At 37.3% G+C, this 26,901-nt stretch overlaps 2 protein-coding genes across 4 annotated transcripts in view; both read left to right on the top strand.

The window, feature by feature from the left end:
• Positions 1–23,499, top strand: part of LOC101887903 (uncharacterized) — a 226,669-nt gene extending 203,170 nt beyond the window's left edge. For both annotated transcript variants that reach the window (XM_059127329.1, XM_059127328.1), the window contains exons 4-5: positions 6,390–9,040; positions 21,498–23,499. In XM_059127329.1, coding sequence (XP_058983312.1) covers positions 6,844–9,040; positions 21,498–22,423 — 3,123 coding nt within the window. In that variant the 5' untranslated portion in view covers positions 6,390–6,843 and the 3' untranslated portion in view covers positions 22,424–23,499. The remainder of the gene's footprint in view (positions 1–6,389; positions 9,041–21,497) is intronic.
• LOC131804446 (uncharacterized) overlaps positions 1–26,901 on the top strand; it is a 593,503-nt gene that overhangs the window by 87,164 nt on the left and 479,438 nt on the right. The gene's annotated exons all lie outside the window — the stretch shown is intronic.

Here is a 26,901-nt window from a genome sequence, read left to right as displayed (position 1 = left end):
GGTATCATAAAGTCCTTCCCGCTCAACTTTTAGCCTTTCTTCACTGGTTTTAATTTGACTTCCAATATTGAATTGCAGATTTTGTAATTATCTTCTTAAGTCAAGATAAAACTTTTGCAATTGAATGTGAAATTTCTGTTCTTCCGAAAGAGGATTGTGTATTTGACGTAGTAGGAACATGTTCTCAAATCCCGATGTTTTTATACCCTACACCACATAGCGGTAAGGGTATTATGTCTTTGTGCATTTGTTTGTAACATGGAGAAGGATACGAGATAGACCCATAGTTACTTTTGAGAACCTTCATAGAATCACTTTCTGAGTCGATTTATGCATGTCCGTCCGTCTGTCCGTCCGTCCGTCCGTCCGTCCGTCCGTCCGTCTGTCCATGTATTCTTGTGAACAAAATGCAGGTCGCATTTATTATCCGATTGAGATAAAATTTTCCAAACAATATTTTTTTGGCCCAAGGACGAACCCTATTGAAATTGGTGAGAATCGGATCAAATTTAGATATAGCTCCCATATATATCTTCATCCGATTTCGGGTTAAATGTGCACCAAATGTCCACTATCAGTCCAAATTACCTGAATTTTGGCACACCCAACCGAGTTCGGCCTAGAAGCAAGTATATTAAATTTGGAGAAAATCGGTTCAGATATAGCTATAGCTAGCATATATATCTTTCATCCGATTTGATCTTTAAGTCCCTCACATTCCTACTATGCACTCCACAATAGTGATATTTGGTACCAGGTATTAGATGGAGCACAGAAATAGGTGTTTTAAATTTTATCGAAATCGGTTCAGATTTGGATATAGCTCCCATATATCTTCATCCGATTTCGGGTTAATTGACCACCAAATGGCCAATATCAGCCCAAATGGCCCGAATTTTGGCACATGTGACCGAGATTAGCCTTAAAGCAAATACAACAAATTTGGAGAAAATCGGTTCAGAAACAGCTATAGCTCCCATATATATCTTCATCCGATTTCGGGTTAATTGACCACCAAATGGCCAATATCAGCCCAAATTACCTGAATTTTGGCACACCCAACCGAGTTCGGCCTAGAAACAAGTATATCAAATTTGGAGAAAATCGGTTCAGATATAGCTATAGCTCCCATATATATCTTTCATCCGATTTGGTGTTTAAGTCCCTCACATTCCTACTATGCACTCCACAACCGTGATATTTGGTACCAGGTATTAGATGGAGCACAGAAATAGGTGTTTTAAATTTTATCGAAATCGGTTCAGATTTGGATATAGCTCCCATATATATCTTCATCCGATTTCGGGTTAATTGTGCACCAAATGGCCGATATAAGTCCAAATGGACTGAATTTTAGTACATCGGACCAAATTCAGCCTAGAAGCAAGTATATCAAATTTAGTGAAAATCGGTTCAGATATAGATATAGCAACCATATATATGTTTCATCCGATTTAGTGTTTTAGTCCCATACATTCGTAATATTCACTCCACAACCGTGATATTTGGTACCAGGTATTAGATGGAGCACAGGAATAGCTGTTTTAAACTTTATCGAAATCGGTTCAGATGTGGATATAGCTCCCATATATGTCTTCATCCGATTTCGGGTTAATTGTGCACCAAATGGCCGATATAAGTCCAAATGGACTGAATTTTAGTACATCGGACCAAATTCAGCCTAGAAGCAAGTATATCAAATTTAGTGAAAATCGGTTCAGATATAGATATAGCAATCATATATATGTTTCATCCGATTTAGTGTTTTAGTCCCATACATTCGTAATATTCACTCCACAACCGTGATATTTGGTACCAGGTATTAGATGGAGCACAGGAATAGCTGTTTTAAACTTTATCGAAATCGGTTCAGATGTGGATATAGCTCCCATATATGTCTTCATCCGATTTCGGGTTAAATGTGCACTAAATGGTCAATATCAGCCCAAATCACCTGCATTTTCGTAAATAAGACCGAATTCAGTCTGGAAGCTAATACGTAAAATTTGGAGAAACCCGGTTCAGAGATAGCTATAGTTCGTAAAATGCACGATAGAATTAGATAGATTTTGATTTTGTACCAAATATCTCATAGAGCTCTGAAATGCCCTGTATAAACCTTTTTACGAGAGCTCTACTAAATATGCATAGTGGTGTAGGGTATCATATAGTCGGCCCCGCCCGACTTTTGAGCTTTCCTTACTGGTTTTTTATACCCTACACCACATAGTGGTAAGGGTATTATGTCTTTGTGCATTTGTTTGTAACATGGAGAAGGATACGAGATAGACCCATAGTTACTTTTGAGAACCTTCATAGAATCACTTTCTGAGTCGATTTATGCATGTCCGTCCGTCTGTCCGTCCGTCCGTCCGTCCGTCCGTCCGTCCGTCTGTCCATGTATTCTTGTGAACAAAATGCAGGTCGCATTTATTATCCGATTGACATAAAATTTTCCAAACAATATTTTTTTGGCCCAAGGACGAACCCTATTGAAATTGGTGAGAATCGGATCAAATTTAGATATAGCTCCCATATATATCTTCATCCGATTTCGGGTTAAATGTGCACCAAATGTCCACTATCAGTCCAAATTACCTGAATTTTGGCACACCTAACCGAGTTCGGCCTAGAAGCAAGTATATCAAATTTGGAGAAAATCGGTTCAGATATAGCTATAGCTCCCATATATATCTTTCATCCGATTTCATCTTTAAGTCCGTCACATTCTTACTATGCACTCCACAACCGTGATATTTGGTACCAGGTATTAGATGGAGCACAGAAATAGGTGTTTTAAATTTTATCGAAATCGGTTCAGATTTGGATATAGCTCCCATATATATCTTCATCCGATTTCGTGTTAATTGTGCATCAAATGGCCAATATCAGCCCAAATGACCCGAAAAAAAATTGGCACATGTGACCGAGATTAGCCTTAAAGCAAATACAACAAATTTGGAGAAAATCGGTTCAGAAACAGCTATAGCTCCCATATATATGTTTTATCCGATTTGGTGTTTAAGCCTCTCACATTCGTAATATGCACTCCACAAGAATGATATTTGGTACCAGATATAAGATACAGCCCAGAAATAGCTGTTTGCAATTTTATCGAAATCGGTTCAGATTTGGATATAGCTCCCATATATATCTTCATCCGATTTCGGGTGATTGACCACCAAATGGCCGTAATAGCATCAATTTTGGCAAATCCGACCGAAACCAGCTTAGAAGCAAGTACACCAATTTTAGTAAAAATCGGTTCAGATATAGCTATAGCTCCCATATATATCTTTCATCCGATTTGGTCTTTAAGTCCCTCACATTCGTAATATGCACTCCACAGGAATGATATTTGGTACCAGATATCAGATGAAGCCCAAAAATAGTTGATTTTAATTGTATTAAAATCTGTTCCGATTTGGAAATGCCTCCCATATATATCTTCATCCGATTTCGTGTTAATTGTGCATCAAATGGCCAATATCAGCCCAAATGGCATGAATTTTGGCAAATTCAACCGAAACCAGCCTATAATCAAGTACACCAATTTTATTAAAAATCGGTTCAGATATAGCTATAGCTCCCATATATATGTTTTTTAAATTGATATTTTTCGGACATAAGACCGAATTCAGTCTAGAAGCTAATACGTCAAATTTGGAGAAACCCGGTTCAGAGATAGCTATAGTTCGTAAAATGCACGATAGAATTAAATAGATTTTGATTTTGTACCAAATATCTCATAGAGCTCTGAAATGCCCTGTATAAACCTTTTTACGAGAGCTCTACTAAATATGCATAGTGGTGTAGGGTATCATATAGTCGGCCCCGCCCGACTTTTGAGCTTTCCTTACTGGTTTTTTTTTTTTTGAAAATATTGATTATCGACTTTTCGAAAAGAGAAGAAATTAGGTCCAAAGGCAATTAAGGAGTAGATGTGGGGATCTTTTTAGGGGAATTTGAATTCTAGTCGAAAGGGTTTCAGATCTGCAGAAACTTTACCATTGTAGGGTATCATACGTTAGCCTTTGCTTACTTGTTTTGCTAATTTTTTTTCAACAGAATTATCTCAAACTTGGTGCTTGGAGATCATAATAGCCATCACATTCTCTGGCAGATAATTGGCTCTAGAAGTTCATATTTATATGATATATATCTGTACAACTAGATATTCGATATTTTGATAATTTGTGTCACGCTATTCACCGAAATAATTTCAAATGGTTTTGAAGTTTCCATTGGGTACTATCTGCCATGACAGGAAGTTTCTTCTACAGGTCCACATCTTCGTAAAGCTCACATATGCCTGTACCTCCCATATTCGACATTTTTCGGAATTTCGAGTTCGTAGTGGGTACTGCTTCCTACGACAGAAAATTGTCCATACAAATACACTTCGTGTAGCCCCCATATAGCGGTACCTCTTAATATTCAGTATTTTTATGATTTTAACAAAATTTTTCAACAAAGTTATTTCAAACTTGATATTTGCAGTTCATAATAGGCACCAGCTTTTGCGGCAGACACTTGTCTGTAGAAGTCCACGGTTGCGTATACGCCTCATATAACTGTAATACCTGATATTCGGCATTCTTAAAATTATAGTGGCATTTGCAATATATTTTTTTTAATTTTTCATTTGATTCAAAATTCTGTTTTACTTGTTAGGATTAAAATTAGTGTAAATGGTTGCAATACGGAGGAGACGTGAAAACTTGAATTTCATGCGTGCGTTCAGTACAGAATAGTACTAAATTAAAAGACGGGTAAACTATGATGGGTGCCATTAGCCCAACTATCACTATATACTACTATAGTAGCGGATATTAGTTAGTTATTAAAATAGATCAAAAGTTGTAAAATTTGTGTCAGAAAAACTATTCTAAGTAATTGTACATGTGCAAGATTATAAACAGTCGTTCAGAATCACCGTATATTAATTCTTATCGCACTCGTCTAGAATAGAAACATAAACAACTCGACTAGAATCGAAAACAAGTAAGCAAAGGCTATAGTCGTGCGGGGCCGACTATGTTATACCCTACCACACTACAATATGTTAGAAGCTCCCTTATGTCCAAATCCATATTGGAAGATTTCGCTTTTGAAATTAGGATCTTGACTAGGGACATTTGCCCCCGATATTTGGCTATATTCGTCAACGAAATCAGCATAAAAAGCCAGAAGTTCGCCTTTTGTGTATTTCGGATATCGGCTGTAAGTAATGCTGGTATTTTTCACACAAAATTAGTGGTCCATTGTACCCGCTGTCCTAAACTCTAACTTTATGCGAGATTTCGCGTCCTTTGGTTTCTATTTGTGACCTTTATAACGGCTGCAAAATCAGGAAAATTTTTAGTTGTTGGTCCATTTCATATTGCATTATATTGCGGACATCTTTGAAAACAATAGCCCTTTGCAATATTTATATAATATCTCCAACCTGTGTTGTAAGGTAAAAATATTACAAAATATTAAAAGTCAAATTGAAAAAATCGCATGCGATAAAAAATATGAAAAAAAAAATATTTCACAAAATACTACAAAATATATATTAACATCATTATTGGCATATTTTTCTGCGATTTTTTTAGATTTTATGCCAAGAGGGCATTCTGAATTGACAAAATTTGTCAAAATCGGTCCAGCCATTCTTGAGATAAATGCATTCTAACTAACATCCTTTTCCTTTGTATATTCACATTGTATATATTTCGCTACATATAACCGATATATTCAATATCGGCATCTACGTAGCGGTCAGAATTGACCTGTTCGTCTATTTGTGATTTCGCCGGGATTAAAAATATCCGCGGATTAATGGAAAATTTGACTTTTATTTAACAAAAATATTGTGGCCTTTTTCACCCACTAAATATTGCCCGATGATCGTCAAAATTGGAAGGCTTCTGCCCAGCCCTAAGCTCAAGCCGCATGCTAACTTCCACGTCGATTGGCCCTATAGAGCAACTGCAAAATCAGAAATTTTTTCATTTTTCGGTCCATTTCAACCCCTAAATATTATGCAATTATGTCCAAAAGAAATAGGGTTCTATTCTGGCTCTATCCCCACCTCCATTCTAAATTTCGTGAAGATCGGGCCATAATTGCGACCTGTAGAGTGATTACAAATTAACACGGACAGACGGACTGACGGACGGACATACATAGCTAGATCGACTCAGCTCGGCGAGATAGGAAGATCCGTATATACTTTCCTATGTGGGAAACCAACATTTCGTGGTGTTACATAATTTCTGGCCCAATCAAACTTATAACACATAGTGTTGTAGGGTATAAAAATATGAATTGTTTTAAACTATAAAAAGAAATAAAAAGAACTGGATAATCTATTAACCCTTTCCATTTTAATTTATTTTCAGCATGGTTTAATGTACCACTCTGACCAGCTGTCACTGTGCCAACTTTAACGTTACCACAAGTCAAGTGCAACCGGGCTTGTGGCAAAACAAACAAAATATTTTGCTAACAAAATAATAGCAACAGTACATTTGCAACGGAGACGAAACGATTTAACCAAAAAAAAAAAAAAAATATACAAGTATATATATATATATGCCACAAAAACAATAACAACTTCAAAAACAACATTATCATTTGCTTGGAAAAAAGCAACAAATTATTTTAATGCAAAGACAGCGAGAAATAAGTGTAACAGAGTTATTAGGACCACCAGCATTATTACGAAGCGTATTGCTAAAACGTTTCAGCAAACTGCCACAGCAGCGACTCCGGAGCAGGCAACGGTGGCCAAAATCAACATCAACGTGACTGATGTCAGCAGGAAAGAGATAAAGGCGCCGCAAGTTTAAAAACATGAAAAACAAGCGCAATAAAAAACAGCTTAAGCGACAACAACAGCAACAGCAGCAGCCGACAACGACAAGCAATCCCAAGAAGAAGAAGAAAACGAAGCCACAAACATTTCACCAACGTTCCAGAAACCTCAAGTATCAGAATAACACGTCAAGTGCTGAAGCATCTGGCAGCTCGGGTTCGGAGGGAAGAGAAAGGAGACTAGCTTTTCTTAGAAGTACACTTGAGCAAAAGACCAGGCCACAAGCACCACCACTAACCACCTACACCTCCACCACCACTCTACTTCCAACTTCCACATTAACGAAGTCTTCAGAGCAAACGGAAACGGATACTTTTAAGGACATTTCACATAATCGTCAAACAAGCGTAACCGGTGGCAGCAGCAGCAGCAAGAGTCGTCTATTTCCCAAAACATTTTTGCGTCACTACAACCACAACTATAGTCTGGCCTGGTTTTGGAGATTACTGCTGCTAACACTGCTCTGTGAAATGCCCGTTCTCAGCTCTGCCGACTGGCTAATGGACTGTGGTGACTGCCATTGCAAGTGGAATTCGGGTAAGAAAACGGCTGATTGTAAAAATCTCACCTTGTCTTCGGTACCGGAAAATCTGAGTAACGAGGTTCAGGTTTTGGATTTATCCTTTAATCGCATCGTTTATTTGGAGGAAAATGCCTTTCTAACGGCCGATTTGACGAATCTGCACAAGTTGTATATACGCAATAGCTCGCTGCAGCACATCGATCCACGGACGTTTACCCAGTTGGAAATACTCATAGAACTGGATTTGTCCAATAATTTGCTGAAGCTGCTGCAGGCCAACCTCTTTGCCCGTTTAGTTAAGGTACGAGCCATTGTCCTCAACGGCAATCTGCTGGAAGCCTTGGGTGATGGCATTTTTCAAAATCTCAAATATCTTCACAAAATCGAGCTAAAGGATAATCGCTTGGTTAAAATTGCCAACCAGGTTTTCGTAAATGTTCCCCTGCTTTCACAAATCTATTTGAACAATAATCGCTTGAATTTCTTGCGCAAAGAAAGTTTCGAAAATGTCAAACGTTTGACCGCCCTGTCATTGGATGGCAATCCCTGGAATTGCACCTGTGAATTGCAAATATTTCGTGATTTTGTGTTGCGTCGAAATCTCTATACACCACCCACTGCCTGTTATTATCCAGCCCAGCTGAGGGGCATGCTCTGGATAGAAGATCAGCCGGAAGCGTTTGCATGCAAACCACGAATTATTTTTCCCGCCAAAGGAGCTTCCATCACCACCTCCAAGGAAAATGTCACCCTCGTGTGCCGTGTTCATGCCTCGGCCAATACCCACATTGCCTGGGACTATAATAAGCAAATATATCGCAGTACTAGTTCTGGTCAGGCAACACCACAGCTGCAGCAGCCGCAGCCGCAGCGAATTTTCATACAAATCATTGAGGATGACCAATCAAAGGAAAAGGAATTCGGTCGCAATGTTTACATATCACGGCTCACCATATTGGGCGCGGACAAAACCGATGAGGGCACCTACACTTGCATTGCCGAGAATGCCGGTGGTAAGGATTCCGTTCAAATGACTTTGCTCGTGGAGAAGCCCAGTGGTCGCGAGCTGTTGCAGGGCAATTTGGCTGCAGTCATCTCGTTAATGGCTTTGGGTCTTTTGAGTGTGTCCGTGTTCCTGGCCATGGTTACCTGTTGCATCTACAAACGTTTCATTGCCTCGACGGCAGCGCATCATCGGCATCACCATCTCGACTTAAGTGGCAATGATCCGCTGACATCACATGGCACGGTTGTGGCCAATCATGGTACCACGACCGTGGCTGGTAATACAGACGTCATGTTGGGTGTTGTCAATGGGCTGGTGGTTGATAATGGAGGCAGCAATAGCAGCGATACCCTGAAATATAAAAAACATCAGCAGACAACCATTAATGGGGGCAGTTCCATAATTAAAGACAAATACACAGAGCTGCTAAAACAAAATGGTGGCAGTGGGGGTGGTGGTGGTGGAGGTGTAGGAGGAAATGGAGGTGATAGCATGGGTACCGGCAACTCACCTTTGATGGAATCTATCAGCGTTAGTGGGGGTGGTGGCGGCGGCGGTGTTGGAGGCGTTGGCAAGAAGGCAGTAAGCTGTGATGTCCAACTAGGTCAATTGGAGAAAAAGTACTATGAGCAGCACAACAATGATGGTAAGTGGCATGAAATTGTGAGCAAACATAATAAACAGTAGGAAATCTCATTTTTCATTTATTATTTATGATTCTATGCAAAAGTTCTGCTTTGTCTGTAGGGGTGTGTGTGTGGGTGGTTGTGTCAGGTCAAAATGTCGTGTTTCTTTCATTTTTCTTTTCTCCCAAAGTGTAAATGGGTCATTCATAGAAACAAAATTCAGTGCTCTTTGAGTACGAGCATTATTATTTGTATTTTTTATTGTAAATGGTCACACAGAGAGTAGCTCTGCATTGCAAAGATCCTTTGGAATCGGAATAAAAAAAACTGAATTAATAGCTTGTCAATAAAAAAAATAGTAAAAAGGCTTTTCTTGTTCATTATTGGTTGTCGGGTTTTCTTCTTTTCATATTAGGGTGAAAATGCTATTTTTCAAGAAGCTTTGATTTTTTTATTCTCAATAATGGAATGAATGTATTTGAAAAGAAAAAGAAATTGCTGTCAAAGGGAACAGTTTTTCAACGGATAGACAGACAGTCATTTAATTGAATCTTAAATTAGAGAGATGGATACAAACGAATAAGGAGCAAATGTGACGTTAAGTTCGGTCAAATCAATTGTTTTTATTCTTCACTGCAGATAAGCACTTCGAAACCATTTCGGGAGATGACCAACTGGCTTGGCCATATATAAATAGAGGGTTGCCCATATTCGACGGACCCATCTGGCAACGCCATAACATTTGACAGAGATGTCACATCGCTTAATAACATACCGCGTTTGAAGCGTCAGTCCAAGCAGATTTTTACCATGAACCAATACACGCCACGCGAGCGCTCTGAAATTTACATTCAACAGAAGAAGTCAATTGTGAAAACTCAACTTGCTTTTAAAACATTAAAAAATGTGAGAGGTGCGCTTCCTAAGAACACCATTAAGCGTTTATACGAAACATTTTCGACTGGTAAGGCTCTTTCTAATCGGAAGAGGCCATATAAAAGTCGACCAAGGCGATCGGCCGAGAATATCGCTGCCGTACGAGCCAGTGTTGAGAGGTCCCCAAGAAAATCCCAAAAACGCCGTTCTCAGCAGTTGGGCATGGCTCGGTCCACTTTACAATGGATTATTCGCATTGATTTGCATTTGTTCCCGTACAAAATTCAATTGACGCAAAGAATGTTGCCTGCAGACAAGCCTCGTCGATTGGAATGGGCCCAAAGGGCTCAAAGGTCCGTCGAATATGGGCAACCCTGTACCTATACAATTGGCTGTAGTTCATTCAGTTGAAAATTATATTCCGAGTTCACCGAGTTTTATAATAAATAAAAATTTTGGTATGTCAAAAATTTAATGCTCTTTGGTTGTTCAAAAAATTTATTCGTAATGGAGTGTGTAGCGTTTAGATTTGTAGGTGAATTTGGAAATCCATACAATAATTTATACGAAAAGTAGTTAATTTGGTGTAAGGGTTAAACAATGACGTTTTTGGATATGAAAGGTTTTTTTCAACTACAGACAACAATAATGACATCCATGTCAAATTTCAGGATTCCAGCTCTATCCCTATATTCAATACCAAATTTAGTAGCATTTAGTACTGTTCAAACCATTTTAGTAAGCATTTTCAAAACAATCTCCATATCTCATCCTCAGGTACCAATAGTGACCTTAATATCAAATCTCAGAAGTTCAGTTCTGTAATTTCCCCTATTTAAAAATTTAACCATTTAGTACAATTACAGTACGCATTTTCAAAATCACCTGTATATCTAAATCTCAGATTTGAACAATATCAAATTTGAGGATTCAAGCAATATTCCTTCACACAATACCTAATTAAGTCCCACTTGGTACTTTTCGAATAATTATACCCTACACCACAAGGTGGCCAGGGTATTATGTCTTTGTGCATTTGTTTGTAACAGGCAAAAGGAAACAAGATTGACCCATAGTTCCTTTTGATGATCTGCATAGAATCACTTTCTGAGTTGATTTATGCATGTCAGTCCGTCTGTCCATGTATTCTTGTGAACAAAATGCAGGTCGCATTTATTATCCGATTGAGATGAAATTTTGCAAACAACATTTGTTTGACCCAAGGACGAACCCTATTGAAATTGGAGATAATCGGTAACAATTTAGATATAGCTCCCATATATATCTTCGTCCGATTTGCCTTTTATTGTGCACCAAACGTGTAATATCAGCCAGAATTGTATGGAATTTTGCATATACACCCAAATTAGGCCTGAAAATAAGTATGCCATTTTATCGAAATCGGTTCAGATATAGCTATAGCTCCCATATATATTGTTCATCCGATTTATTATTTTTGTCCACCGCCGCCGTAATATGCACTCTGTAATAGCAATATTTGGGGAAATATATCAAATACAGCTCAGAAATACATTTGCTAAATTTTATCGAGATCGATTCAGATTTGGATATAGCTCCCATATATAACTTCGTCCGATTTACCATTTATTGTGCACTAAACGTCTAATATTTGTCCAAATGGGATGGAATTTGGCACATACGACTGAATTTAGTCTAGAAGGTAGTATGCCAAGTTTGGTGAAGATCGGTTCAGATATAGTCATAGCTCCCATATATATTGTTCATCCGATGTATTGTATTTGTTACCCACAGCCGTAATATGCACTCCGTAACAACGATATTCAGGGAAATATATCAAATACAGCTCAGAAATACCTTTGCCAAATTTTATCGAGATCGGTTCAGATTTGGATATAGTTCCCATATATATTTTTATCCGATTTCAAATTAATTGTGCACCAAATGGGCAATACAAGTCCGAATTTAAAAGATACAAATACTTCGGCATATTTAATCCTTTGAATTTTAAATTATAATCATAGCGTGTATGTTTTAATTATTAAGTAGAGCTCAACTAAATTAGCAAAGTGGTGTAGGGTATCATAAAATCGGCCCCGCCTGATTTTAGGACTTTCTTTACTGGTTATGGTATACATTTTCACTACCACCTCCACATCTTAACAACAGACACCCACAGTGACATCTGTATCAAATCTAAGATTTCAGCTGTATTCTTTCATCCGACACCAAATTTTGTAGTATTTGGTAATGTTTGTACTATTATAGTACACATATCTAAAAATATCTACATATAACAATTCCAGATATTAACAGAGATGTCAATATTAAATTTAAGGATTCCAGCCCTATCCCTTCATTCAATACCAATTATAGTATTATTCAGCACTTTATTTAGTACAATTTGGTATTGGGTGTTTAGTCTTTGAAATTTGTAATTTGGTATTAAGGTTGCTGTTCATGTGTAGCCTGGATATATGAATGTGGTTTTGGAAATGGGTTCTATAATTATACCAAAAGTACTTAATAGTACTTAATTTGGTATTGGGTTAAGGAATAGAGCTGAAATCCTGAAATTCTATATAGATGTTAATGTTGGTTTCTCTTGTTGAGAGAAGGAACAGGTTTTAGATATGCGTGCTATAATTATACTAATTTATAGCCTCCACCTTGAAAAGGAGGTTATATTAACTTGGTCATTCCGTTTGTAACATCCCTAAATATTTGTCGTAGACCCCATAAAGCATATACTCGTATATTCATAATCAGCATAAACTTCTAAGCCGATTTGACGATGTCCGTCTTTCGGTATGTTGAAATCACGATATAGCCAATATTATTTGACGTAGAGTTTCCGAATTGGGCAGAACAATTTGTATTGTGTCAAAGATGGTTGGTATTGAAAATGAGGTATATCGATCCACGTTTTGGCATAGCCGCCATATAACGGTGTCTCCCGATATTTGGTATTTTGGTGATTTTTGCCACATTTTTCCACGGAGTTTTCTAAAAATTGGTATTTGCAGGTCATAATGGGTTCTAGTTCCGGTGGCGAAACATTGTATGCATATATCCACGTTTTTGTATAATCTTAATCTAACGGTATCTCCACATATTAGATATTTTGATGAAAGGATTTGTCTAAAAATTGGTATTTGTAGTTCATAATGGGTTCTAGCTCCGGCGGCAGAACATTGAAAATTTAGGTCCACGTTTTAATATAGCGCATATGTAACAATACCCACCCATAATCGGTATTTTGATAATCCTAGGCTTATTTCAACACGCCTACTTTATGGTTTTTTGAAAAGTTTAACAGTATTATCCAAACGGTCGTACTGGTACAGGGTTGCCCATATTCGACGGACCCATCTGGCAACGCCATAACTTTTGACAGAGATGTCACATCGCTTAATGACATACCGCGTTTGAAGCGTCAGTCCAAGCTGATTTTTACCATGAATCAATACACGCCACGCGAGTGAAATTTACATTCAACAGAAGAAGTCAATTGTGAAACTCAACGTGCTTTTAAAACATTAAAAAATGTGAGAAGTGCGCCTTCTAAGAACACCATTTAGCGTTTATACGAAAAATTTTCGACTGGTAAGGCTCTTTCTAATCCGAAGAGGACATATAAAAGTCGACCAAGGCGATCGGCTGAGAATATCCCTGCCGTACGAGCCAGTGTTGAGAGGTCCCCAAAAACATCCCAAAAACGCCGTTCTCAGCAGTTGGGCATGGCTCGGTCCACTTTACAATGGATTATTCGCATTGATTTGCATTTGTTCCCGTACAAAATTCAATTGACGCAAAGAATTTTGCCTGCGGACAAGCTTCGTCGATTGGAATGGGCCCAAAGAGTCAAGGGTCCGTCGAATATGGGCAACCCTGTATTTGTAATTTAAAGCAGAATAGGCTTGAATTCCGATAGTTTTATATGAAATGTTTTCTCTACCCAATGGTGGAAGGTATTAAAATTTCGGCCCGGCTGAACTTAATTTTTTTACTTGTTTTAATTGTGCTAGTATTGGTAGTGTGGAAAATTGAAGAGAAGAAATCCTGAAATTTGGTATTAAGATACCTGAATTTGAGATGTGTAGCCGGTTTTGGATATGCGTGCGATAATTGTACGAACTTTTTGTATTGGGTGAAGGAATAGCGTAAATGGTAAAAATGTTCTTCCCGCATAAGGAAAAACTTGAATATTATATAGAATCTGAAAAGTTGGTACTATATATGAAGTTTTGATTAAAATAAATATTTTTTCAAACTGAACAAATTGTGCATTTTAAGAAAAGGTCTAACACGAACTCTTGATACGAATCTAATATTTTAGGGTGGCCTTTTCGATGATGAAGTAGCGGGCACTTGCTAATTATTAATAAATATTCAAAATATTGTAAGTCACCCATTATCCTCAAACATCCATTACCCTCTGTGCCTTCTCCGTCTTCCAGGTAATGAAAAAGAAAGAAGGTACCTGCGATTCCGAGGAATATGGTCATTTCTGCGGAAATCCTTTGAAACCTGCGGAAACCCTTTTCTTGATTTGTAATTAGCTTCAATAAACTTCACTGATTACCTCGTACAATCATAATTATTCAAAACCACCAAGCCTTAATTTATAGAACATATACAGCAGAATGATGCCACAAAAGTACGAAATGTCCTCTATTTTAAATGTATAATTAACAAAATATGTTGATCGAAGTAGTCCGCCCCAAAAAAGCTTGCACGCAGGGCAATGTACTTAAACGCAGCTGTTTTCACGACAATCATTTATCAGCCTCACTCCACTTAGCTTTGTAATAATTTTGTCGTTGGAACGCAACCAGCAACCACAGAGCTATGTTTCAGTACTCACCGGAAGGAAGTAATTAACTACCTATTTTAAACGCAAGCTGCCTGTAAGAAAGACAACAAAGAGGACATTGAGGAAATGCCAACAGACATGACATGACCATGACAATCGGAGAGTTTGCTTAAAGAGCGAATATTTAAAACAATACTGCGAACAGTAGGAACTCCCTATCAGACACACATGACATTTTCAACTTGATTGATGTTGGGATTTAAATGTTTGCAATTGTTACGGCAATTGTGAGCGCAGGAAAACGGTACCATGCCAACCGCACACAGGTTGCACACACACACACATACACTGGTGGCCAAAACTAAAGCAACTTAAATCGCAAAGACAATAAATGTCCTGTAACTTTTACAAAAATAAACAAATCGTAATTATTTTTTAAGTTTTAAATGAGGGGTTTAATTCACTTTTAAGAAACTAAAAATAAAAATACAAAAATAATTTTGAACGAAAAATAATATGTGGAAAACTAAAATGACCCAATTTTTGCTTGGTCAAAACTAAAGCAACTTTTTGATTTTTTATTTTAAAATAATCAAATTTTGGCTAGTAGTCGATAGCATAACTATTATTTTTGATAGCAGCTGCACACCTACGAGGCATTGAATCTATTACACGCTCAATTTGATCCTTGGGTGTGCTTTCCCAGGCACCCCGAATTCTTTAGAAAATGTTGTGCTTATTTATTTCCGAATCTCTCTTGATCTTCCTATCTACGATACTCCAAAGGTTTTCTAAGGAGTTTAGGTCAGGTGATTGTGCCGGCCATAACAAAACATGCATTTTTGACTCCCGCAACCAATATTTGACAAGTTTTGATACAAGTTTGGGATCATTGTCATGCTGAAACACCCAAATCAGCCGAATATTTTACTCGGCGTAAGGGAACAACGTGATGTCCAACACATCTTTGTTAACAAACCGATCCACAACTTCCTTCATTTTATGGATAGGCCCAAGTCCATAGAAAGAAAAACAGCGCCACGCAATTTTTGACCCTCCCTCATGCTTCACTGTACCTTTGCAACACTGCGGCTGGAGTCCTTCATTTTTTGGTCTTCTCATCGTAAAATTTTTGACGTCTGAGCCTTTAATATTAAACGTAGACTCATCACAGAAACTATGTTTTTTCCATTGAGCTTGATTCCACTTAATATTATCGTTTCCGAAAGCCTTTTTGATTTTTTCAGATATAAATGGTTTTTTGATGTCTTACGGGCATCCAGACCAGCTGCCACTACTCGTCTACGCACTGATCTCGAGCTTATATCCAATGATTGCTCTCTCACCAATCCAGTTGAACTCTTAAATAGTTATTTTTTATTTCTCTCACAATTTGTGGATCAGTACGGGCTGAAGTTTTTCACGGCCTTCATCCGTTATAGACTGTTACTACTGATCCAGTTTCAAAAAACCGACTTAGTATACAGAAATAATTATGAAATCACATAAATATTTATGAAATATTTCTCGGAAATCATTTTCTGTGATATGTTGTTTTGATAGTCACTGATAATGTGCTGTTTTATACAGGTACTGTATTTGCTTCTAGCCATTTTTAAAAATTTTTTTGGGCAGTACTTAAAAAACGAAAAGAAAAACACATACTGTTGTAAAAAACTTCTCAAAAAGGATTTACGACAAGCGAAATTGTCGAAGGAAGCAAAAAGCGATAAATATAAACAACTGAAATTGCAGCGATTATATGAATGTACAACAGAGTTGCTTTTGTTTTGTCCAAGCCAAAATCGGGTTAATTGAATTTACCAAACATTATTTTTTATATAAAAATGAATTTTGGTTTTATGTTTTAGGGTTTTAAAAAGTGAATAAAATACCTAATTTAAAACAAGAAAAACTTACTCATTTTCTTAATTTTTGAAAAAGTTACAGGGCATTCATTCTCCTTGTAATTTCAGTTGCTTTAGATTTGGCCACCAGTGTATACAAAAGAAAAATAGGTATCAACGCATTTCACTGATATTTAATAAAAGTTAATGGTAATAAATTTTGTTTACGACCATAATGTAATACGACAAAAATGAATAAAATGGAACACATTGCCCTTACCCCCTCAAAAACAAATAAATGGATCTGGCGAAAAAAAAAAAAAAAACAAACAAAACCAGAAGACACGAACCCAGGTCGCAAATAAATAACACATACACTAATAAATAAAAGGGCATACCAAGCGTATAATAAATATCCGATAATAAATAGCTAAAAATAAGGGATTTATGTAAACGTTTTCATTTATTTTAGCTTGCCGCGTTAACCACGCTCTGCTGTTAAACAAACAATGGCATTCCAGCGGAACTGGATAAGCATCTGTAATTTTGATTAATGAATTAAAATAAGTTTAATGACAAATGAACGTAAGATCTATGGAAGTATAATTACGATAGAAGACCCACCGAACAAAATGATGCAAGGACTGCGGACCAACAGAAATATAATCCCATTATGCGTTATGGGCGGGTTTTTAAACGCAATAACAAAGAGTAGGCCTGTAAAAATAATTACAAACAAAATGGTTGTAAACAAGTAACACGAGGGAAAGAGAAAAATAAAAGTTGTTTTTTTTTATTGAAAAAATAATTTTGGGAATAAGCAAGACTATTTTGAAATAAGAAAGAAAATCCCCATTATTTGTTTTCCTTTTAAATGCCCAACCTATCTACCAAACAAAAAACTCTAAATTTCTAATAGCTTCAGAGAGCCTACCATTAATGTTTTGTTTGTCACGCGATGCCAACACTTTAAAATATTTTGTTTCAATTGTTTGTGCTCTTTGAACGAGTCGTAGGAACGTGACCATTTTTAGTTCCAAAGAAATATTTTACAAAAACACAGCCGAGAGTGTCCTGTTTCAGCTCATATAAACGTTTATAACCGCTGACTTTATTATCTCCTTTGTCCTATGGCTTCAGGAGGTGTATTTCAAATGCGCCTCATTAAAATAAGATTCTTAGGCCTAAGGTTAAATTAGACGAAATTCAGGTGATACTGTTGGAATGTCCAAGGTCTACTGCCAAAATGTTTGCGTGCCCAAGGCTTTAATATACCCTCCAGAATATTTTCGCGACAGTATTCCGCATTTATTCTGACGCCACGGTCGATTAATACGAGCGGAGAGCGACACTTTTACTATGGCCGGCGCTTGAGTTCTGGTGGCCAACCAAAGGTGCACATTTTCACCTGACCTCTTTGGCAAGTAAACACGAACAAAGCAAAGGCTATAGTCGTGCGGGGCTGACCATGTGTTACCCTTCAACACTACAATATGTTAGAAGCCCCCTTATATCCAAATCCATTTTGAAAGATTTCGCTTTGGAAATTATGTCACCAGGGACATTTGCCAAATATTTACGCACACCGTCGCGCTTTTAGTTGTGTGGTCCATTTTACAGCTAAATATAATCCAATGGTTATCCAAAATACTAGACTTCTTCTTTGTCTTTAACTCTCTTCTCAGACGTGTCGATTGGCTTCAATTGTGTAATCAGGAGTTTTTTCTGCTTTTGGTTCATTTGAACCCCAAAAAATATTTTGCGAAAGTATGAGGCCCCTCTGTATCTCCAAATTTAGACTAATCTATATGATATGCTTATCTACGATATTTCGCCATATTTGTCAACGAAATCAGCAAAAAACAGCCAGAAGTTCGCCTTTTGTGTATTTCGGATGTCGCCTGTAAGTATTTTTGGTAATTTTCCACACAAAATTTAGTGGTCCATTCTACCCGCTGTCCTCAACTCTAACTTCATGCGAGATTTCGTGTCCGTTAGTTTCTATTTGTGACTTTTATAACGGCAGCGAAATCAGAAACATTTTTAGTTGTTGGTCCATTTTAACCCATAAATATATTGCGGACATCTTTGAAAACAATAGGCCAAACAATTCTAAGTCTAACCCTACCCTTATGAAAATGTTCGTAATGATCGGACGATAATTGCAATCTGTATATAAAAACCCCAACCTGTGTTGTAACGTGAAAAAATATTACAAAATATTATAAGTCAAATTGAAACAAGTAAGCAAAGGCTATAGTAGTGCGGGGCCGACCATGTGATACCCTACAACACTACAATATGTTAGAAGCCCCCTTATGTCCAAATCCATTTTGGCAGATTTCGCTTTTAAAATTATGTCACGGAGCACTGCCCAGATATTACTAGCATTTTGACCAGGGACATTTAACCAATATTTACGAACTTCGTCGTGCTGTTAGTTGTAGTGGTCCATTTTACAGATAAATATAATCCAATGGTCATACATAATGCTAAACTTCTTCCCTGTCCCTAACTTTCTTCTCCAGCGTGTCGATTGGCTTCAATTGTATGATTAGGAAATTCTCCCTGTTTTTGAATATTGTGCGATCATCTCCAAAAGCAAGAGGCCCCTCTGTATCTCTAAATTTAGACTCATCTATACGATTTGCTTGTCTAGGATATTTGGCTATATTCGTCAACGAAATCAGCAAAAAAAGGCAGAGGTTCGCATTTTGTGTATTTCGGCTATCGCCTGTAAATAATGTTGGTATTTTTCAGACAAAAGTAGTGGTTCATTCTACCCGCTGTCCTAAACTCTAACTAAATGCGAGATTTCGTGTCCATTAGTTTCTATTTGTGACCTTTATAACGGCTGCAAAATCAGGAATATTTTAGTTGTTGGTCCATTTCAACCCCTAAATATACTGCGGACATCTTTGAAAACAATAGGCCTAGCCCTTCTGAGCCTAACCCTACCCTTTTTGTAAAGATCGGACGATAATTGCAATCTGTATATAATATCCCAAACCTGTGTTGTATACCTTAATATTATAAGTCAAATTGAAAAAATCGCATGCGATAAAAAATATGAAAAAATAAAAAAATGTCACAAAATACTACAAAATCTATATTAACAACATTTTTGACCTATTTTTATTCGATTTTTTTAGATTTTGTTCTTTTATGTTAAGAGAGCGTTCTGAATTGGCAAAATTTGTCAAAATATACAAACCTTTGTATATACACATTATGTATATTTCGCTATATATATCCGATATATTTACTATCGGTATCTACGTAACGGTCGCCGGGACTAAAAATATTCGCGGTTTAATGGAAATTTGACTTTTATTTAACATAAATGTATAGTCTTTTTCACCCACTAACCATCCCGATGACCATCAAAATTGGAAAGCTTCTGCCCGAAGCTCTAGCCCCATGCTAATTTACGCGTCGATTGGTCCATAATTGCGACCTATAGAGCAACTGCAAAATCAAATTTTTCAGTTTTTGGTCCATTTCGACCCCTAAATATTATGCGATCATCTCCAAAAGAAATAGGGTTCTATTCTGACCTTAACCCCACCTCCTTTCTACATTTCGTGAAGATCGGGCCATAATTGCGACCTGTAGAGTGATTACAAATTAACATGGACAGACGGACAGACGGACGGACATACATAGCTAGATCGAGTCAGCTCGGCGAGCTAGGAAGATCCATATGTACTTTCCTATGTGGGAAACCAATATTTCGTGGTGTTACATAATTTTTGGCCCAATCAAACTTATAATACCCCCAACACATAGTGTTGTAGGGTATAAAAATCGCATGCGATAAAAAATATGAAAAAAAAAATAAAAATATGTCACAGAATAATACAAAATCTATATTAACATCATTATTAGCATCTATTTATGCGATTTTTTAAGATTTTATAGTTTTATGCCAAGAAGGCATTCTGAATTGACAAAATTTGTCAAATATATCCGATATATTAGCTATTGGTATCTACATAACGGTCAGAATTGACCTGTTCGTCTATTTGTGATTTCGCTGGGATTAAAAATATTCGCGGTTTAATAGAAAATTTGACATTTATTTAACACAAATATTATGGTCGTGAAGATCGGGCCATAATTACGACCTGTAGAGTGATTACAAATTAACATGGACAGACGGACGGACGGACATACATAGCTAGATCGCCTCAGCTCGGCGAGATAGAAAGATCCATATGTACTTTCCTATGTGGGAAACCAATATTTCGTGGTGTTACATAATTTTTGGGCCAATCAAACTTATAATACCCCCAACACATAGTGTTGTAGGGTATAAAAAAAGTCGCTATGAAAAAATACAATAAATGACTTTATAAAAATTGAAACATGAGTCGAAATTTAGATAATACCAAATCTGGTCAGGCAAATAATAATAAAAATATTTTTAGTCATTTAAAAGTATTCGAATTTTGAACGAGAAAGGATTGTGGAATTCGGACAAGAGTTATGAGCGGAATTTTTGCGTTCATTTACAGCTAAGCCAATACAGTTTATGAAGTATCTATGCGCCAAATATAGTGTTTTCTGCACTCGACCATGACATATATACGTTAATGCCAGTGTATTTACTTTAAGATTTTCTGACGATTATTCCCTTTTTACAACAACATTAGAAAGGATGTTTAAATAAATTACATCTCATTTACTTAATATTGTATTAAACAATTTACAGAACTAACTAGAAGCACTTCTCTGAAAGTAAAACCATTATAAATGATGAACCGATTCTGTGGTCATGCCAGATGCCAAACAAATTCCTGACTTACAATTTGTTTTTTTTTTTCCCTTCACTCTCGCCAAGTAAAGTTTTAGAATTTCCCTTTACTTTATGTGAAATATATTTATATTTTCCTCCTTGTTAACAATGAAACACTAAGCAACAAATTTTCCTTTTTTCCTTTTTTTGCCTTGGTGCAGATCTGCTTACCATTAAATATCCACATGGACGAGCACCAGCGGAAACGAATGCGGCGGTGGTGACAGGAACAACGGGGCATCACAGCTTAAGTCGTAGTAATGATGGTTTATTAAATGGCAGTGGGACTGTGGACTTTCAACCGGATTTACTGCCATCCTATGCCAGTCAGAAAACCAAAAGTATGCAACATCAAAATCAACAGCAGGACTTTATGTATAGTCCTGTGGTTACACCCGGCTCAACCACCACCAACTCAACCACAAAGACAATAAATTCCCACGAAGACCAACAGCCACTTCATCAATTTGCTTCCAGCAACTCGATGACGTCGGCAACGCTGCCACCACCGGCCAGCCAAGGCGGTGTAGGTGCTAACAATAGTCGCAGCAAATACAATGCCAGTGCCCAAGATTATTTACAGAATAGATTTGGCTCTATTAGCCGGAAACAAAGGGAGAAAAGTCAAGAGAAACTGAGTGCAGGCGTTGTCACAAGTTCTCTAAACTTGACAAGAACTTCGCCAGTTAGTGAGATTCTCAGTGCCACGCGTCCTTCGAAATCAATGTTTATGCCGCAGCGCACCGTCTGCAGTGCCACAACAACGGCCACCCCCACCGACACCAGTAGTACTTATGAATATCGTCAACCACCCCCACCGCCCTACAATGCCACCCATCGTACGACGGGTAATTTGTTACTAGCCAGACGTACCAGTTTCAATAGTCACAACGACACCAACATCGAGGACTCAACTCGTAATAGTCACACGAAAGATCAAGGCTATCGGGAGAGTGGCATAGCGGCGCTGTATGAAACAACGGCCCGTCAAACGATTGTGACAGCCTCGCCATCGATGAGTTTTCCTACAACAATAACGGGCTTTCCAAATACGGCCACAATATCGCCACGACGACAATTGCTGTGATAAATTTGTATCTCAAGAACAAAAAAAAAAAAAAAAAAGGAAGAGTGAATAAAAGACTTAAAATGGAATAAGGTGGAAAAGGAGTGGAGCGGTATGCTTGCAGAATACCTTTTGTATGTATATGGTATATGAGGACAAAAAACCCTGGAAGATGGGTCACTAAGTTTGGCAGGTTGACTTTATTTTTTGTGGTGGTTTGCGGTGAAAAGTCAAGATGGCATTTGTATTCCGACCTAATGGCTGCGGGCTGCCACCATCGGACCACATGATCACCAACATACCTACAAACATACTACTGCGTTGTGGGCAAACATATATGCAGCTATCGTTGTAATCGTAATCATCATTCCCTTGGGCAGTTGAAGCAGTCACGTTAACAGTTGTTGCATTCCCCAGGTTAATGCTGTCAAACTGTTGCAGTGACATGGAGACTGATGAAATGATGATGGCGTCCATCGTTGTCGGACACATTGCCATCATATACACATACATATATACATTTACTACTGCTGCTTTTGACACTGATGATGTGTCAGTGAGTCATACCCAAAACCATACACACACTGGGTTTTCACCTGCAGCAGCATTATTTATTAGCCATAATTGGATATGCAATGGGGTCATCGTCGGCACCTGGGGCCTAAACTACAGCTCAGACAGCTAGCTCTCAATTATACATTAAATTGCCTGGAATTAACACTGGAGGACGATGTTTGCAATTTCAAAGTTAATGGGTGATCCTTTATTCAACACCTACTTTAAGACTTAAAATATTTTAAGAAAAGTAAGTCAGAGCGAAAGAGAGAGAGAGAACCTTGACAGATGTGTCAAATGCAGTTACAGAATTTGCATTCGCTAACAATGTAAAAATATTTTGATATGGTAGAAAATTCCATTTGCAAATGTTAATAAATGATGTGGCTGTCATGAAAAGGAATGATATTTAGGAAAAAGGAATGGGAAAATGTTTTGCATTCAAAGGTTCTCAAAATAGAATATATATTTGTAAAATTAAATGGTAATCGAGAAGAGAAGATAAGATAATAAGGGAATTATTTTAAGTTATAAATAACTTGATTAAACATTGAAATATAATATTAATTCAATTAAACCACAAAAGATAAGGAAAATTAAATTTGAAAAAAACACTAAACTTCTTACTTTTAACCAGAAAGACAGATGCAAATTCGTGTTATACACTCTACCGTAGAAGAAGGGAATTTCTCATTCTATACGAAACACCAAAAAGTTTTCGTTAGAGACCCCTTAAAATATAAAAGGGGTGTTTTAAATACCCTCGACCCTAGTACGGAAATATACATTTTAAAGCCCACAAATTATATACAGGGTGAGATAAAAAAACTGCAACAAAATCAAACTCCAACATTTTTACATTTTTTCAATTTTATTGTATGAAAGCAAACAATATCGGAAATGGCATCAAATTATAGAATAATTTTAGAATTCGAATTGGTCACCTTAGGCTCCAATTATCAAACGGCCAATGAAACCGTCACACGCTGCCCGAATGTTGCTCTGCGGTATTTTGACCCATTCCCGCATAGCGCTTGCTTGAGGTGATCGACACTTTGGTATATTTTAGTGCCGACCTTGCTTTCCAAAATACTCCAGAATACTCCAATGAAGCGAGGAACCTCATTTTGTAACCATTCTTGCGAGGCGCGTGCTGAGTGCGATGGTACTGAGTACTGGTGGAATGTCCCAGGTCTTCGGCAAAATTGTTTACGTTTCCAAGACTTTAATACACAGAATTTTTTCGCGATATATTCGCATTTATTCTGATGCCACGGTCGATTAATACGAGCGGAGAGCGAACATCGGCTGTTATGGCGGCCCACACCATCATCATGGCCGGCGCTTGAGTTCTGGTGGACAACCAAAGGTGCACATTATCAGCTGACCTCTTTGGCAAGTAAACACGATCATTTTGTCTGTTTACAAACTGCTGGACAACGAATGTTTTCTCATCGGAGAAAACCAAATTCGGCAGTTCACCACTTTCGGCCAAGCGAAGCAACTCTTTAGCTCTTTTGGGTCTATTTTCCTTCTATTACGTGTAAGTTCTTGCACTTTTTGGAATTTCAATGGCTTTACCCCGAGCTCATTTTTCAATATTTGCCAAATGGAATATTGCGATATGTTCAGCTCACGAGCCATTTTTCGGTCACTGCGACGCGGGTTTCTTTACTTTTAGAACCATTTCTGCTGACGTTGCTGCTTTCTTCCGTCCACTGCATAATGACTTGTCACTGGAATAATTTTAACAGCTGTCGTACGAGTGGCTTAGAAATGACAGCAGTCTGAAGCTAGTTGCAGTTTTTTCATAATTTGCAGTTTTTTATAATTTTAGCGACATTATTCACCGGAATTATTTCAAAATTTAGTATTTTAAGTTCATATTGGATACTACAGCCTATGACAGAAAATTGACTATGTAGGCCCCTGTATACTTGATCAGTTTGAAATTCTATGCCGATTTGACGATGACCGTCCGTCCATCAGTCCGACTGTGGAAATCATTCTAGCGTCCGAACGAATTGAAGTAGGTTGATAACATTTCACTCAGATATGTGTTTCGTCTGCAAGATTTTGGTATTGAAAATGGGCTATATAGGTCCACGTATAGTTATAGCCCCCAAATAACTGTGTCTCTTTATATGCTAATTTCGTAATGATAGTTCGTAATGGGTACTACAGCCCGTGACGGAAAATTGGCTATGCAAGTCCACGTCTTTGTATAGCCCCATATATAACAGTACCTCCTTATATCCGGTATTTTGATGATTTTAGTGACTTTATTCACCGGAATTGTTTCACAATTCGTATTTAATTTCCTAATGGGTACTACACTCTATGACAGAAAATTGCGTATGCAAGTCCAAGTCATAGTATAGCTCCCATATTATAGTATAATCCCATATATTTTAGCATGATTATTGACTTGATATGTTTCAAACATCGTATTAAAGTTCGTAATGGGACCAAAAATTGCATATGGGAGTCCAGGTCTTTGTATAGCCCCCATATAACCGTACCGCCCTATATTCGTTATTTTGAGGATTTAAGCGATATTATTCACCGGAATTGTTCAAATTTCGTATTTGAAGTTTCTAATGGGTGCAACACCCTACGACAAATAATTGCATATGTAAGTCGAAGTCATCGTATAGCCCCCATATAAGGGTATCTTCCTATATTCTGTTTTTTTTTTAAACTTCACCGGATCTGTTTCAAATTTCGTATTTGAAGTTCATAACAGTTAATTGCATATGCAAGTCTATGTCATCGTATAGCTCCCATATAACAGTATCTTCCTATATTCTGCATTTTTTTATAATTTTAACCACATTATTCACCGGAATTATTTCAAAATATAGTATTTTAAGTTCATATTGGGTACTACAGCCTATGACAGAAAATTGACTATGTAGGTCCACGTCTTCATATAGACTCCAAAATAACGGTAACGAATATAGGGAATATTGGGTATGAATTCGGTAACCAAATATTAACGGATTCTATGGACTTTGTCATTCCGTTTTTAACTCCTCGAAATATTTATAATAGACCCTACAAAGTATATATATTTTGGATCGGCGTAAAATTATAAACGATCTAGCGATGTCCGCCTGTCTGTTGTAATCACGCTATCTTTCGAACGAATTGAGATAGAAGACTAAACTTTTGCATGCATGCATAGTTTACTAGTAGGCGGGTTAAGTTCGTAACTGGGCCATGTCGGTCCACGTTTTCGTATACTTCCTGATATCCGGTATTTTCATGATTTTAGCGACAGTATTTACCAGAATTATTTCAAATTTCATATTTAAAGTTCGTAAAGGGTACTACAGTCTATCTTCCAAATCCAAGTCTTCGTACAACCCCCATATTACGGTAGGTCCCGACATTCGGTATTTTGATGATTTTAGCGACAATATTTACAGGAATTATTTCAAATTTCGTATTTGAAGTTCGTAATGGGTGCTACAGCCTATGACAAAAATTTTTGTATGCAGGTCCACGTCTTCGTATAGCCCCCATATGACGTTATCTCCCAATACTCGGTATATTTATAATTTGTTTTCGGCCTGACCGAACTTACTTCTTTTTAACTTGTTATAGCTATTATCTTTTTGGCAACACTGGTTTAAACAGCTCCCATGTGTTTCCTGTTTTGTTTTACGGTCGATCTCTTTCATATTGCTCTATTTCATCATATCACAGTTTATTAAAAGGCCGGCCTGGCCGAACCTGCTACTTTTCCACTTGTTATGACTATTATCTTTTTGGCAACACTGGTTTAAACAGCTCCCATATGTTTTCTGTTTTGTTTCACTGTCCTTCATATTGGTATTTTTATATAACCATCAATCATTTTACAAATGCGTATCGCTTGCAAATCATTGAGTTTTTATACTCTATACCACACTGTGGTCAGGGTATTATGTCGTTGTAAT

This window comes from Musca domestica, unplaced genomic scaffold, assembly GCF_030504385.1.
Source record: "Musca domestica strain aabys unplaced genomic scaffold, Musca_domestica.polishedcontigs.V.1.1 44, whole genome shotgun sequence".
Taxonomy (NCBI): domain Eukaryota; kingdom Metazoa; phylum Arthropoda; class Insecta; order Diptera; family Muscidae; genus Musca; species Musca domestica.
Note: the sequence above shows the minus strand (reverse complement) of the source record. Positions and strands in the feature narration are given on the sequence as shown.